Source organism: Sander lucioperca, chromosome 2 (assembly GCF_008315115.2).
Source record: "Sander lucioperca isolate FBNREF2018 chromosome 2, SLUC_FBN_1.2, whole genome shotgun sequence".
Lineage (NCBI taxonomy): Eukaryota > Metazoa > Chordata > Actinopteri > Perciformes > Percidae > Sander > Sander lucioperca.
Window position 1 is genome coordinate 30,037,467 of NC_050174.1, and position 17,235 is coordinate 30,054,701.

At 38.6% G+C, this 17,235-nt stretch overlaps 1 protein-coding gene across 2 annotated transcripts in view; it reads right to left on the minus strand.

Moving 5' to 3' along the window:
- The window catches only part of adamts3 (ADAM metallopeptidase with thrombospondin type 1 motif, 3), a 154,164-nt gene that overhangs the window by 50,128 nt on the left and 86,801 nt on the right, over positions 1–17,235 (minus strand). For both annotated transcript variants that reach the window (XM_031305463.2, XM_035996018.1), the window contains exons 9-10: positions 12,605–12,748; positions 10,014–10,146 (exon numbers count right to left, since the gene is read on the minus strand). In XM_031305463.2, coding sequence (XP_031161323.1) covers positions 10,014–10,146; positions 12,605–12,748 — 277 coding nt within the window. The remainder of the gene's footprint in view (positions 1–10,013; positions 10,147–12,604; positions 12,749–17,235) is intronic.

The following is a 17,235-nucleotide window of genomic DNA, read 5'->3' on the forward strand; positions in this document are numbered from 1 at the left end:
ACAGATAGTGATGCATAACTCATCCTTGAAAGGCAGAAATGAAAAATATCACACCAAAGAAAAACTGTCTGTCAAATTTCCTTTTCATATATTCTGAGGCATTGAGTTACACTGCTGAATGTAAAGAAAAATTCAGTCAGTCAGCTGTGACATTCAAAATTGCCTCTATTAAGTGTTGCACAAAAAACTGAACAATTTTACCTGCCATGACAGATGCATTTAAAGCTCAGTATGGGTTTGATGCAAAAAAACAAACTGATGAACAAAAATGATGTAACTGTATAAAGTCTAAAATAAGGTATTTAAATATTCCACACAGAGAAAGTCCTTTATATCTAAAGGACAGCTGACACCCTGCAGACCTGAATGTTTTTTACAAGTGTTATGGGCTCCACTGTGAGGCACTAAAGCTAAGTGGATTACGAAGGTTTTCTTTGGGAACATCTTTTTGTTAACATCCTCTTCGGGGAAAGTGGTAATACTTTTTTTTTTAATAAGGATTAGAACCGATCAGACTGATTTGAGAGAAGTAAAAAAAGGTTGTTTTTTAGCTGCCCGGAGCATCCCTACATAACAATCAATACCTTTGTGAACAACATGAGCCTGGAAATGACCTCTATTATCTGTTTCTTTCAACAGGTTGAGAGGTATCTCTCGAACTGCTCGATCCCCGTTTTTATTTGGCTCACATTGTTCTCATGGTCATGAATCTCTTTCTCATTTGCAGCTCAGTCACACTGCAGTACACTGAACCAAGTGAAGAGATGAAATAACTCCAGCATTATTATGTAATTACTTACTTTTTATTGAATTCATACATTTAAGATATCCATAGTTTTTTCCATAGTTTTGACTCTTAAATGTGTGCTAGGTGTTGAAATTGCTTAAAATGTATATAGTTAAGTCCACTCTATGAGGGTCACTAATTTAGAACTGATTCCTCTGTCCATCTTACATATTAGGACTTGATAGAAAGAACTAAACACTTGAACATTTGAATCATGCAGGGATTGTTAACAACTCTCTGAACATGTGTAGGACAATGCACAGTTAGGGTGACCAGATTTCCCGTAACTAAAACCGGGACACTTTGCGCGTGACCGTAGTGCTCGTGCACGCACACGCTTTTTAATGTAAACATGTGCCAGCCCAGGTCAGACATAGACATAGACAGATGAGACACAATTTTGCTAACAGCACACACAGGCCTACTGCTCGCAACATAATGGGGTATCTCAGTTAATATTCATGAATTTTCTTGGTATGTAGCCTACATATCTAAGAAATAATAGGCTATTAAAAGACACTGAGTGAGTTTCGTGTGTTACCAACTTTATTTTTCAGAATTAAAGCATTCTTTTGGAAAATGCACCCACTGAACTTGTGAAAAACTTTGTGAAAAGAATTTTTCATCGCATGGCACTAAACAAATTATTTGGAACTGCTGCCACAGGCTTGAACTAAAGTTATGGTAACACTACATGAATTATGAATTCATGCATGAATTAATTCATGATTTGTGCATTACTTCATTCCTTTATATCTTATGAATCATCAGGAATTGACATGAGTTCATAGCCTCTCATTCATGACCTCATGCATGAAGAACACATCAACTAAAGCATTAGGTAAGGTGGGTACATCATTATGCACAAGTTGTGTTCAAATCAGAATTTGCGCAGTGATGACCACATTTTTTTGCAGAAAAATAAATCATCATGATCATGCTTAATAAATCATAATTCATAATGATGTGCCACATACCTAATGCTTTAGTTATGTTGTTCATGTATGGTCACGAATGAAAGACTATGAGCATGTCAATTCCTGATGATTCATGGGATATTAAGGAATGCAGTAACACATAAATCATTAATTACATAATGCATAATAATACATAGCCTACATCAATTAATTAATGCATGAATTCATGTACCCTTACCGTAAAGTTTTACCAGTGTTATTCTAACAACACACACACACAAATGTAATCTCATTTGATAGAGCAGATAGCTTCCCTATTGGAAACATTCATTCCGTATATTGTTAGAGGAGTGAATTTGCTCAAGAATCAATTTCTTGGCTGAAAGCCTACTGTGAAATTATGCACAGGTGTCAGCAAAATTGGACCGTGTGAGGGGTGTCTGCTTCACATGTTCAGCAGGGCAGCGGAGCGGCTGTGGGTTGACTCTTCATGGCTCTCATGGGCTTTAAGTCCTAACGTGAAAAAGCTTAACGTGGTTTAATGTACCTAAACAACGATCAGTGATCACCAAATTTCTCTCTCATATTGCTCCTCATGACCACTGAAAACTGTCAAAATATCTAACCCAAAGTCCAATTATTATAGATGTTATCTGACATTAAGCATTTCTGCTTCATTGAGGCTATTGTAAGGAAAAAGCTTAACGTGATTTAATGTACCTAAACAACAATCAATGATCACCTAATTTCTCTCTCATATTGCTCTTCACAACCAGAGCAATATGAGAGAGAAATGTGATAATCATTGATTATTGTTTAGGTACATTAAACATGTTAAGCTTTAATAGTTGCCATTTAACAAGTCATTGAGTCTTGCTCTGGGTGTAAATGTTTTTTTCTCCCTAAAAACAAGTGAAACATCTGTCAATGAGCTGCCAAAATTTTGCTTGTTTGCAGCATAATTCTAACTTTTTATTTTTACTTTTTCAGTCAGTGCTATTTTGTATTACATTACTTTGGCAAATCCTTCACATATTTAGAAAACAATAACATTAAACAGGATAATGGCTTGTTGAGGTGGATTTTTAAGTAGAAAGGGAGATTCGCCCACATTGCTCTGGCATTAAATATATGTATCATTAGAGTACATTCTGCAGTAACTGAATCGTTGATTAGATGTACCAATTCACTGAGCAAGAATATCTCTTTCTATGGAACACTGAGCTTATCTCTGCTTTAAAAATACTAGGTGTTTAGGGCTTTTTTCATGACAATGTTTCAACAACAAATGGACTTCTTCAGACCATTTTCTTCTTTTTTGCTCTCATAAGGCTTGTCAATTTTTGCTGTTGCACTAAAAATGAGGCAAGCATCCTTTCATCATTTCAAGATCCCTGAAAGGTATGATTGTGATTATTGAGGTCAAAAAATGTTTACTTAAAGGTCCCATGACATGAAAATTTCACTTTATGAGGATTTTTAACATTAATATGAGTTCCCCCAGCCTGCCTATGATCCCCCAGTGGCTAGAAATGGTGATAGATGTAAACCGAGCCCTGGGTATCCTGCTCTGCCTTTGAGAAAATGAAAGCTCAGATGGGCCGATCTGGAATCTACCCCTTATGACGTCATAAGGAGGAAGGTTACCTTCCCTTTCTCTGCTTTGAATGCCCAGAGAATTTGGCCCGCCCATGAGAAAGAGAGAGACATCATGGCTTGCAAACAAGCAAAGTGGCAGTTGGTCAAGGCTACACCCCCACCCTCCACCTTGCCCCCCTCTCTCCTCCTCAATAGCATTTAAAGCTACAGACACAGAAATGGCACATCCTAAGGAAAGCTCATTGTGGGACTGGCTCTACTGGCTGACATTCTGCACCAAGGCTGAATTTTGGGAAAGAGCCTTCAGATACAGTATTAGGGGACCAGTAAGGTCTATATAAAAGCATCCAAAAAGCAGCATGTCATAGGACCTTTAAAATATTTCCTAGATTTAATTTAATTTGTACGCATCTTTAAAAAAAGAAGAAGAAACAGGGAGAGATGTGTTTTTATTTCTGCAAGGTTCGGGTGCTGCATGTATGTATCTGTGTTTGGATAAATTGTTTTTAAAAAAGCTTACATTTTTTAGGATTCAGTGTCAGCAGACGTGGTTTTTTCAACAGGTTAGGGCAGGGGTGTCCAAACTTTTTTTTAAAGCATGCCAGATTTGATACTGTGAAGATGTCCCTTTTTTTAAGAATAAAAGTTATATACAAACGCACTGTTCTATAACAATTTTTATCTTCATTTTCATTGTCATTGTTTTTTTTAAATGAAAATGTAACCAAATCTACGCCACTCAGGCTTTTAACAAATCTAAAAAACAAAAACAATTCTGCTTTACTTTTACATCCATAGTCAGATACAGAACTGTATGGAATACCTTAAACTTCCATGAAGTTAATAAATATCTTAACCTCATGGTCATTTTAAACATGACTTATTATGAGTAATGCAAAGTTTGTTAACATTGAAGTTTACAACATATGACTCTTGCTCTTGTCTTTCACAAACCAAGGCTGTGGGCCATATGAAATCTGGTCATGGGCCGTGATTGGCCCCCGGGCCAGACTTTGGACATGCCTGGGTTAGGGGAAGGAAGAGCTTTCTGATGCCGCTGCAATGTCCTGCAGTGATGCACTGCACAGAATTCAACATGGAATCAAAATATAGTCCATAAAATGACAAGATAGATGTGGATAAGATGTTGTCATAAGGTTTGTGTTCAAAACTGGTGTCACCTAAGAGCACTACAGCAGGAGAATGAATACTTTAGTATTTTAATTTAAATCAGTTCAATACCTTTTCCCATTAGTGTGACTGCCAGTGTTTTCACTTGGGTAATTTCAATAGTAAAAGATCATTGCAGTTATTTTCTTTCAGCTGTTTGGGTAGGCTATTTCTGGTCTGCCTCAGAGAAAGAAAAGAATTGCAGACATCACGAATTTCTTCCTAAATTTACTTAAATTGCATTTTTTAAACAAATGTTTATAAACTGACAGAACAACCAACCAATCAGCCAACAGTCCAGTATCTTTATCTGGTCATAATGGAGCCTTGTGGTAGTTCAGGCTGGCACAAAAGTAATTTTATAGTCACATATTCCCAGTGTTGTAGTCAAGACCACCTAAGCCGAGACCAGTGTATCGATTCCGAGACTTTGAGGGGTTGAGACCAAGACAAGACCAAGACCACGGCAGGGCGAGACCGAGTCAAGACCAAGACCAGACCAAACAACTGAAACATACAGTATATACACAACTAGCTAATATGTAATATTCGCTAAATCCCTTTGGGTGAGGGGTGAAGAGATTCCTGGAGAGTTTTGGTACAGAGGCAGATTGATAACTTTAGCTAGCTAGCTTCACTAGCGTCACTTACACTTACCTTTCTTTATGCTTCTTTACTTAGTGCAGATAAAACACAGGCAATTTAGTGATATCTAGCAGTTGTGGTCTTGACTGGTCTTGAAATAAAATCCTGAGTCCTCTTTATCTGAGACCGAGACAAGACCGAGTAAAAATGTGGTTGATTCCAAGACGAGACCGAGACCTTCAAAAGACCACTCTTCAAGTACTACAACACTGCATATTCTATATATTCGCCAATCACATGTTTTAGCTCTAACACTAACCTGCCTTACAAACATTTGCTGATTATTCTAGCTCCATACACAGACCTCGAGCTCTACACTAAGGTGACCAGATTTCTGAGACAAAATCTGGGGACATTTTCAGCTTAGAAGCGTAAATACCTCCAAAACAGGTAATGTTTTTATCTTTGTAAAACCTAAAACGGGGACACTGCTCCAGGGGTGTCACTAGACCTAGAGCTGCACTGGGGCACAAGCCCCCCTAGGGGGGTCCATGGGCATGCTCCCCTGTAAGAAAATGTTGTCTATTTATTAACGTTTAAATGCATCAATCTGGTGCACTTTGAAAATAAAATCAGAGGTTAGACTTGATTATTCTTATCTATGGATGGAAATATTTGTGCTGTAGCCTGAACTATTTTCTTCATATGTTTGCATTAATGTCACTAGGAAGCATACCGGTAGAAATATATATTCATATTTGTAAGTGGGATATATATATAAGTAAGTGGGATTGTCTGGAATCTGGCAATATAATAACCATTATGGTGGGATACACTGGCTAAGCAATTTAAAAATATATATATGTGCTGACATAAATAGTTTACATGAGAATACATTATAAAGTTGGAGACCATGTAGAAATTTTGTTGCAATTTCAAAACCGGATTACTCAAGAGCCGCTTGTTGTACTGATGCATGTGTTGAGTGAAGAGTTTGTGAGATATTTCACAGAGAGTAATGGGTGTGCAGAGATGTATGCAGAATGCAAATATGATAACATTTCATGTAAGTTCAATGTTAATTTTCTTGCAAACAATTTGTCACAGCAAGGGGGTTAACACTTTTGCATGCACTATATCCTGCTACTTCATACTTGTACTCCACTACACCTCAGAGGGAAATGTTGTAATGTTTACTGCACTACATTTATCTGACAGCTTTTGCTTTATTGCTTCAGGCTGGGCTTGTTTCTGCAACAGCTCATTGAGTATCGGATACAATTAAAACTATTGAGGAAATATTTTCCTTTGACATTGGTCCAGTATTAAACGAGATTGCTGCAGTCGGCAGCGGCAAAACAAGCTACAATGTAAGTTAATAGGACAATTGTCCAGCTTGTATTTACGTTCATAAAAGTGCTCGTTTTGCCACTGACAGGCTCAGATTAATATTATAAGTGTCAGACAACATTATGGAAAGGATTCCTAAGGAGGTCGACCTTTCTGTTAAAGAGTAAGATCCTTTTTTAAAACATAAAAAAGTCTGTGAAATTGCATTCGCTAAACCCACCAGGCTCCATGTAAATAAACAGCAATTTTAGCATCGTAAAATATGGGCATTCTAAAGCATTTCTGAGCAGTGCTTGCTCTGGCTGTCTTGAGCCTGCTTGTGTAGGGTGCAGGACTATACGTTTGGTCAATGTTTTCTTTCTTTCATTCCAATTTCGGGTCTGTCAGTCACAGTGAAAACCGGGGACATTTCCGGGGACAGCTCCAGCCGGGGACAGGTCACCGAAACCGGGGACTGTCCCCAGAAACCAGGGACGTCTGGTCACCCTATGCTACACCACAGCCTGCTATCAGCAATTCAACTCCCTCCACTGGAGCCTCCGACTGTATTAACATTTAGTTCTATGTTCATGTTTCTTTAAATATATGTTCATATCCATCAAATGCTGAGGGATTTGTGGCCTTCAGGCACATGTCTGAGTTAAACTTGTCTGTTGATTGATTTGTTCCAGACCATCACATGTGCAGAGCCATGACGCCAAACTCAAAATAATATGGTAAAATCTTGACGTCAGTGTCCTTAATGTGAACTGTAATTTAACACGACAGACATAACAAAAGTGAGCCAACATACATTGATGTAAAATAATTCTTATTGAGGTCAATCTGACTTATCATGACACTTTAATCTTTAATCATTTAGAGGTATCGATTTATTGATCCTGTTTGAGGCAACAGCCAGCCACGACATTCAATCACTTGTTTTTCTTTTCTCTTTTCTTCCCAGGGGTTTCATGGCTCGAAACCTCCCCACAGATATTAATGAAAACAGGAAACTGAGACAGTTACAGTGTGAATAAAGACGGACAAGTTCTGAGTGTCCAGTCAAGCCAATTCATGGGAGGAAACTAAAGCAGCCAGTATAGATCCAAATGGACTTGCAGCCCACAAAGGGCCTGAAATCAAAATGTTTTTTGTGCTGTGAGATCTAAACGCTGATCCGCTGTGCATCCATTACTAATTTGAGCTACGCTTTGGAATGTACAAGTCAATTGTCCAAGCACAAGGTGAGTCTTTGGGGTGAAGGCAGTTGTTGTCTGCTGACCTTAACAATGACAGGACCAATTTGTGACTTGTGCTGTTTGAGGTGCTAGAAGTGAATCGACTTGGTTTGTTATGTCAGTGAACATTTGCCATGTTTCCGGTTTTGCAAGGTAAAATAATTGATTTAACATGACTGTGAGCATGCTGAGTCAACCTGTGCATTATCTGCCAACAGGTGGAGTTTTATAAAAGGTGAATCAAAATCAATACACTTCTGTCAATATTAAAAAAAACTGCTGTAAGGAAACATCACGTTCTTTGGTCAGGCTGGACTTCTCAGCACAGATCCAGCAAATGTCTTTACAGCGGTCTGGTCAAAACGCTGAGAGTGAGTGAGATGGGTAATGGCCACTAGTGAAAGGTAACAAAGTCAATATACTGGAGTGCTCCTCTTATGTACAACAGTTGATTAAATGCACTTTACAGTTCTTTACTTACATTTCCATGTTATGCTTTTTTATACTTCTACTCCAATAGATTTAAATGGGCAAAATTTTACTTTTCATTCCAGTTGTAGTTACAAGTGACTTTACAGACTAAGATCATATAAATCAAATGATCCATTCCTAAAATATGATGAAACATAACAGGTTAAACTTCCCAACAGTATTTAAATTAGATTAGATTAGCTCCACCTGGACACTTTTAAAATGATTAACAACATTTTGAACGCAGGGCTTTTACTTGTAATAGAGTAGTTTTACATTTTGGTATTATTGATATGGCAAACTTGGTAGCAAACTGTTGCTTATTTACCCATGAAGCAGATATAAAGCATCATTCATTTTGAGTTTGTGGCCACCTGGCAAAATCAGTTTTTTGGTCTCTATCTGGCTGTTTTTTTTATAGGGATTTTTCCTTTATTTAGAACAGCTCAAGAGAGACAGGAAATGTTAATGGTTGGTAGGAAATGGGAAACAAGCAGCAAGTAGACAAGTAGTGATGCGATGCTTTGTTAATATAAAAAATGTATTATAGCTGCTTTAGGTAAAGAATCTTAACACTTCTACCACTGGTAATGGCTGTGGATACAGATAACTGCTGGAGTTTTATCAAATCCTGAGCTTCTGAAGAAACTGTGAATTGACCTATGCAATAGCTGCTCTGAGCAGTTTTGGTTTGTTATATCAAAAATATCAAAAGGTGAATGTGGAAGGACACCACATATAACAAGGACAAAAAACTAGTTATTTTCATCTTTAGTTTTCTGTACTGTTTGATTTTGCCTTACATTTGCACTATTTAGAATGTGTTACTGTATTGTATATATTACTTATCTTTCTTTATCTTATTTGTACATATAACTTATCTTTTTTTATCTTTATTTGTATATATTTCTTATCTTTAATATTATACTTTTTGTACGTGTCCTTATTGCACTGTGGGTCGGAGAGAAATGTATTTTCAATTGCTCTGTATGTCTGGCACATATTGCAGAATTGACAGTAAAGTTGACATGACTTGATTTGCAAAGAGCAAACCGCAACAAAAACTCTGGCTCAACTGAAAGATAGAGCAGGAAGGTTTTAAACCTCAGATGGAGCTGACTGACCTCCTGAATCTTTAATAAGCTGAAATCAAACATTTCAGCTATCATCCCCAGTGGGGTCCTCAATTTAAAATCAAAGGCGTAGTCATCTAGTACAGATCATAATCAGAACCCTACCCCCAAATCAAAATAAGTCCAAGATGACACATCACCTGAAAGTTTTGAGGTTTTTTAAACTTGATAAATGACAGAAAGGTCCCGTTGAAAGGGCATGATGTTTTTTGCATGACCTGATACGATCAACTTTATCATTGCATCAATTACACATCAGGTGCTGAGATTTCGGACTTTCTGAACTCACTTTTGTAGCCTGTACTCTGTTTTGGAACAAAAACCTCCCATTCAGTCCGAGATTCCACAGAAATGTGACATCAATTATAAGTCAGTTTAGATCAAGGTGATGTGACCCGTAAAAGAAGAAGAAAAGTTGTACTGATGACAAAAATAGTGACATAATAATTATCATTCTGCCATCTGCAGAGAATTAGCAGGACAACAGGTGTGACTGCGGTAAAGTACGCAGTAAGCAAGAAGTACTTACTAATCTAGCATCTGATTCTGCTTGTATGTCAGTTTTTGCCATCATAATCTTTCTGTAAATAGTGCACCAGATCTTCTCTGCTCTGCTTATCCTGAGGGGCCATTTATTTCTTGGACCTTTAAGAGTAAATAGCTTTTATCTCATCCTCTTTTCTCTGTTGACTTCCACTTACAGACATGCTTTTTAGAACAGGGCAAGACACTGTGCGGGTAGCACCTGTTCTCTAAATGGAAGCCTGAGGGCTGTACTCACTGAGGTGCAGATCTTATAGCCCACTCCAAAGTCAAATCGACACTGCTCATCCATCGAGTAGTTGATGCCAGGAAGTTCAGGAAGTTGCGGCCAGTCGTGTTTGAAGGGGTCGTCCAAGAGACAGTCGTACGTGCTGTCAGGAAATGAAAGAAGAAGGGACAGTGGTGTCATACACTGAGCAGAGACTCAACACTGCCACCCTAATTAATGTTTGTGGCCTGGGCCCTTTATTTACCTCAACTGCAGAGAGAACCACTTGAAACAGGCTTATATTTGAGACAAACCATCCATCCATCCATCTTCGTCCGCTTATCCGGTAACGGGTCGCGGGGGTAGCAGCTCCAGCAGGGGACCCCAAACTTCCCTTTCCCGAGCCACATTAACCAACTCCGACTGGGGGATCCCGAGGCGTTCCCAGGCCAGGTTGGAGATATAATCCCTCCACCTAGTCCTGGGTCTTCCCCGAGGCCTCCTCCCAGCTGGACGTGCCTGGAACACCTCCCTAGGGAGGCGCCCAGGGGGCATCCTTACCAGATGCCCGAACCACCTCAACTGGCTCCTTTCGACGCGAAGGAGCAGCGGCTCTACTCCGAGCTCCTCACGGATGACTGAGCTTCTCACCCTATCTCTAAGGGAGACGCCAGCCACCCTCCTGAGGAAACCCATTTCGGCCGCTTGTACCCTGGATCTCGTTCTTTCGGTCATGACCCAGCTTTCATGACCATAGGTGAGGGTAGGAACGAAAACTGACCGGTAGATCGAGAGCTTTGCCTTCTGGCTCAGCTCTCTTTTCGTCACAACGGTGCGATAAATTGAATGTAATACCGCACCCGCTGCGCCGATTCTCCGACCAATCTCCTGTTTGAGACAAACCTCTATTGATAATTAATCTGCTTTATAAGTTTAACATTTGAGTGAGTGTAAGATAAAACTCTCAATTCCTCACAGATTACAATACTGCACTATAGCACAGCATGCACACTATTCACTTCATATTTGTATACATATTTTATATTATTATATACACTTTGTATGTTGGTTGTCCATTTTTATTCTCCACTTGTATGTTCTTTTCATTCCTCTCAGTATATTTTTAGTAGCTGTTCTGGTATTTTTATTTTTTCATCTTATCTTTATCTTATTTATTATTTCTAGTATATTCTGTATGGCTGTTGTGTGCCTTGTACCTTGCTACCATAACAGAAATGTCCCAGTTTGAGATCAATGAAGTCCACCCACCTACCTACCTACCTACCTACCCAATCACCCACCCACCTACCTACCTACCTATCTACCCACCCACCTACCCACCCACTACCTACTTACCTACCTACCTACCTACCATCTGTGGCCTTGGTTAATATATATTCCACAGCATTAAATCCATCAGTACAATAACCCAGTCCTGTCATATTCACTACGCTGTTGCTGTGAGTTTGTATTTTTTAACAAAAAATACTGTTGTCATTCATTCAAGTCATTCCAATTGCTTCTACTTTGACGCTTTATTGATTAGTGTAAAACTAGTGTGAAACTCAACTCTTTCTGCACATATGTTTCAATTAAAAGCCTTCCAGCAATTCAAATGGCTTGTAGGTGTTGATTGTAAAACTTCTGCAGGAATCTTTCAGTTTGATAGACAGTCATTTAAAATTGGGGAAGTGGAAACTCAGAGCAGTGCAGTGGTGAATATGACAGGACTACTGTTGTAATGATGGAGTTAGTGCTGTAAAAATGAATATGTTGAATTTACCATGTGAGCCATTGTTATACAGGTAATTCCACCCCCTTAAGGTTTTTTAGCGTGACTTTATTTGAGACTCGACCTTCGTTGGATACTGGCTTATTTACTGTATGGTCTAACCTAGGCCTGCTTGTGCTTTGAGGGCCCATCAAACACTTTTAATTTATGACCTAATTACCTAATGAGTTATCAAACCAAAAGAAAGCCACGTTTTAAAATTAGAAAGCAGATGGAACGCACCTGGATCCAACATTTAATCTCAGTTTTAAGTGAGCAGCAATATTTCCACTTTGATACCTGTAAATATTCGGACTAAATTCAATACGAGTTATGCATTTATATTTCAGTTGGACAGATTTGACTGCATGTGGCCGGGTCCTTAAAAAAAAGTGGCTCAGCTGCAGTGAGTCCCAGCCTGGCAAGTCATTTGTGCCTTTTGCAAGAGTAAAATGATTTGTAAACACTTCATATATTTCCTCACAGCTGCCTCGCCAAGCTTTCTCACTCTCATACTGCAGTAACACTTTTCACACAATATATTGATTTCTCTCTGCATCAACTTCAAATAGCCGGGAGCTACTCTAAAAAAAAACGTGTCCTGTATGGAGATTGATTACCATCTCTAACTCGCTGTCAACAGTTTGGTCATGCCCTTATCTGAACTTTCCCTGTCAGAAATTGATTCTTGTGCATCTGAGTAAAAGACTTGATGACCCATTTTGAGATGGCATGATGCTGTTTTGGTTAAAGGAACATGGACCCGACTCCTGTCACAGCTCTACTCCTGTCTCACGCGAATCTCAGAGGATTGGATTTTTTTTGCCGTTAACTGCAAATATGAACTCACTGGATGTATCTCTTCAGCTCCTGTCCGCTGCACATGGACCAGTGGTATCGATGGAAGGCCGCCTGCACCAGAGGAGCCATCACGCTTCCCATCGCCGTTTCGTCCCCGCAGCGGTTGCCTTGGCCATCGTGCTCCATACCCAACCTGTTCCCATAGAGAAAAACAAGCAAATGTTTACAAAACTGCAGAATATCAAGTCCCGCCAATGCCCAAGAGTTAAGTAAATGAGCCGCTTCTTCACCATTTACTCACAGTACAAATCTTGTATTATCTTTTGGTGACCAGAAGTAAAAAAATAACAGTACATTTACACAAAATGTACTGATATACAAATAATCATAGTACGTTTTCTAAGCAGATATTGCAGAAAACCATAGGATGAATCCCTCTGTAAATTATGGCAGGTCAGATATATGTTCATCCATGCACACTGACAATTTCAGTCATTTATCAACACTACATGTGCTGGTTAATTTATCTTCTCTGCTGTCACAACACCCACAAAGAAATAACTGATTGAGCGTTATTGGTCCAGACTGCAAGTGAACTTCATATATCAAAAATAACAAGGCGTCTTGTACTGTAATATTATGGGGGTATATGTATACCTGCTACTTCTCACTTCAATTGAATGGCCACACGGCCAGAGTCGGTTGAATTTGTTTTCGGTACAGCATGGAAAGAAACATTTCACAGTGTCAGCAGCACAAAATATCCAAAACACTGACTCACAGTAAGATAAAAAGTCCACCCGAAATAACCGCAGAAACAACTGTAGGTGACTGAAACAGCAAATAATTGAAAACTACCAGAAGATTTTACATGCGTTTGAATCACATCCAACTTTCTTATCCCCTTGGAAATGTTGTGCCTGTTTTGAGAGAGGTGGCTAGATGAGATATATAATCCCTCCAGCATTCTGTGTCTACGCTGGGGTCTCCCAGAAATTGTCCAAAGCCAAGAATCTAATGCCTAATATCACTTTCACATCACTCCAACTGCATATTTATTTATTTGTGTGTGTGTGTGTGTGTGTGTGTGTGTGTGTGTAAAATAATATAATAAGGATTGAACATTTTGAATTCCTCCTGGGGATTAAAAAAGTAATTATTCTTCTTCTAAAGAGAAGTCCAGAAAGTGCAATGGATGAAACCCTTACAACTTCCGAGCTTGCATGTCAACAGCTCCATCTCTCTGACAGCTGAGTAAACTTCATCTGCTGATAATGACCGTGATGTCTCAGAACGCTTTAGAAAAAGATAGTTAGTGGACCAAGAGCTGGGATTGTTATGTCAAAACACTATTTCAAAGCTCAAGAATGAACTTTCATACTTCAAAATGTTCAGAGAGAGATCAATACTGGCCAACTTTGAAATAAATGAAAATTTCCTACCAATTTCTAGATGTTCAGCTCTTTGATGGAAAACATGCTTCACAGATTTTAGAAGACACATCCCACAGAAGAGAATTTTAACTGATTCTAAAGAAACTATGCTACAAACCAATTATGATGTTCATGTACTATAACTATGTGATGTAAATTAATCCCTTACATTTATGTGTGCATACGTGTTTACTGGTGTCTAGATGTGTGTTTCGGTACATATATATTTCATGTGTTTGTGTATGTGAGCAACCTTTGGAGAGTCTTGTATGAGTGAATGTCTTGTTTGTATGAGTTATGTATTATATATTTTTGCACTTACTATTATCGTAAAGTAAGTTGTTGTTTTTGTTTTTTTGGGTTTTTTTTTCTTTCTTCTGTTTGACTGCCGCTGTAAGGTCAATGTTAATTTCTGTATCTGGACTCGAGGACCCCCTTGAAAACGAGATGGTTCATCTCAAGGGGTTATTCCTCTTCAATAAATGTCAAACATGTACTGATTTACACAGAGTACTGTTACTGCAGCTTGTGTGTTTGCGAGAATAAACATTTTCTGGGTCGAAAAATAATTGGACTCAGCAGACTTTGTTTATGTGAACTGTCATTAATGCAACTGTCATTAATACCAAACTGCCTTAAACAGCTACATGAAGTTGTTTATAAAGGGGACAGATGGTGGGTACTTCTCTTTGTTAGCTGAGTTTTTACTGCATGTAGCTCCTTTGGGCTTTAGCAATCAGTATGCATCATTTGCCATTTTCTGTTCTTTCCAATAGCTGCCTCAATTTAAATTGTGTGTCTGACACACCTTGCTAAAATGATTTGAATTTTCAACTGTTACTCTTTGTTGTTCCCTAACCTACAACACATCACACAGCCTGGATGAACAGTAAGGGAAAGCTAAAACATAAAAAAAGGTTTGCATAGAAGCTGGTGTGTTCATTTTGCAGAACAATGCTTTGATGTACATCCTGTACTGTCCTTGCTCTGAATGAGAGGTCGTGTTTTGCATCAATAAACACGTGTGTCAGCAGATGAGGCGTCGATACTGTGTATGTTCCAGTGTCACGAACACAAATTCCTATTCAGTTATGTTTTAGAAATGCATGAAATGTTGAAGCACTTCTGCAGCTCTAGTATCAGTTGTGACTCTTCTTTACATGTGGATTTGTGTTTGTCAAGAAATAAAAAAGAAAAACATACTGGACTCAGTATGCATGGTTTCTTTTTGTTGAAGTTGTATCTAAAGATGTAGTGCAGTGACTCCATTCTGTTGACACATTCTAAATCATCATTGAATGTGAGATACAACAAAAACTAAATGTGCTTTTTAGAGTTCGCCCGACTGAGCAACTTCAAACATTGACTCATTAATACTGTGAGATGTGGTTGAAAGCTCCAGGAAAAAAGCTAGTAAGTGTTTTTTGAGTAAAAATATTGTTTTCAGGAATTACTTTTTCATGCTCAAATATATGCTTCATTTTTAACAATATTGCTCTGTGTACTTAGATTACATTTTCTAGAATACTAAATCATAGGGTCTCTATTTATATAGTTACATTTTTATCAACAATACGGTCAAAAAACTGTGTTGCTTCCAACGTCTCTAACTTCAAAACTAAAACTAACTACATCCAATCAATTACGCTATGACGTAGCGCTATCTGACTGGAAGCTCAAAATACTGAAATGTTATTGGACCTAAACATTACTAAATCATGCATTTTAAACCAATACATTTCTTATGAATTTTCATGAAATTGTTTTTTACCATTTTAACTGTTTTTAAACTAAATTATTATTTCAGATGAACTAGTCCCTATTTGGCTCTTACACACACAGCATTCCCGGGTGGGAGAGAAACATGCTCTGGTTTATTGGCATTTCTGTAAACCAATCACAATCGTCATGAGCAGTGCTAAGCTCCGCACGTAGCCGCTGCAAAATTGCCTCGGGAAGGAACTTGTTTTGGTGGAACATGCATTCAAAAGTTGTTTTAGTCGTGCAACAGAAAACTCAGATTGGACAGATAGTCTAGTTGGTGTCTCAATTTACCCTGCAGAGATCTGAGGAGCAGTTAAACATAGTCCTCATAAATCCTCAAAAAATTACAACACAAAGAAAGCGGAAGGAAAACGGACATCAGCGAATGGACATCCGGTGGAATTTCCTGCGGTACCGGAGCAATCCCGGAAGTGGAACATCATGGATATATACTAGAAGCATACTGACACCTTTAAACTGAACTCAAACAAGTTTTAATACAAGAAGATTCTGTTTTTGGTTCTCTGTGTGAGTCCTCGCTTGCTGCACTATACTTTCCCCCCTGACTATTACACCAGAGAAACTAACTAACGAAGGGCAGCTTTTTCAAGGCAAGGTAAGGCAAGGCAAGGCAAGGCAAGGCAAGGCAGCTTTATTTGTATAGCACATTTCAGCAACAGGGCAATTCAAAGTGCTTTACAAAGTGCTTTCAGGCGCAGCTTAGCCCTGTGAATCACTGGCTGTTATGTTACACAATACAGAAAATAATGGAGTCGGTTTCAGGTTGTGTGGTTCATAACCTCTATGTCGTCCAATAAATCCATATATCACTTCTCACTAAAATTGTACCTTGTATGAGTTTTCATGTCCCAAAAAAATGTATCAATAAAATAATGGATTGACAGACTTTTTAACAATAAAAGGATCAACTATGCACTCATGACTCAACCCGACTTTTAATTCAGTGTGATGTGTGGGTGAGCGTCTGACACATTGTTCATGACTTTCTCTTTGTTTTTCTCAGCGCGTCTCTTCACCCTGTCTGTCTTCTGCTCACTTTACCGCTACCGATTATGACATAAAATTAAGATTTTGGAATGTTACAAACTCCAACACAAAACTTAATAAATTAGAAACTTTCAACATAATGCAGTAAAAGATAGTCAGATAGTGTTGTGGGCGGGACACTAAGTCAGACTCAGTGGTGAGTGAAACCGAAGCAGAGGGACAGACACAGAGCTGGAGCGGAGCCAAAGTACCGCACTTTTTAATTAAAGGTCCCATGGCATGAAAATTTCACTTTATGAGTTTTTTTAACATTAATATGAGTTCCCCTAGCCTGCCTATGGTCCCCCAGTGGCTTGGCTAGAAATGGTGATAGGTGTAAACCGAGCCATGGGTATCCTGCTCTGCCTTTGAGAAAATAAAAGCTCAGATCGGCCAATCTTGAATCTTCCCTTTATGACGTCATAAGGGGAAAGTT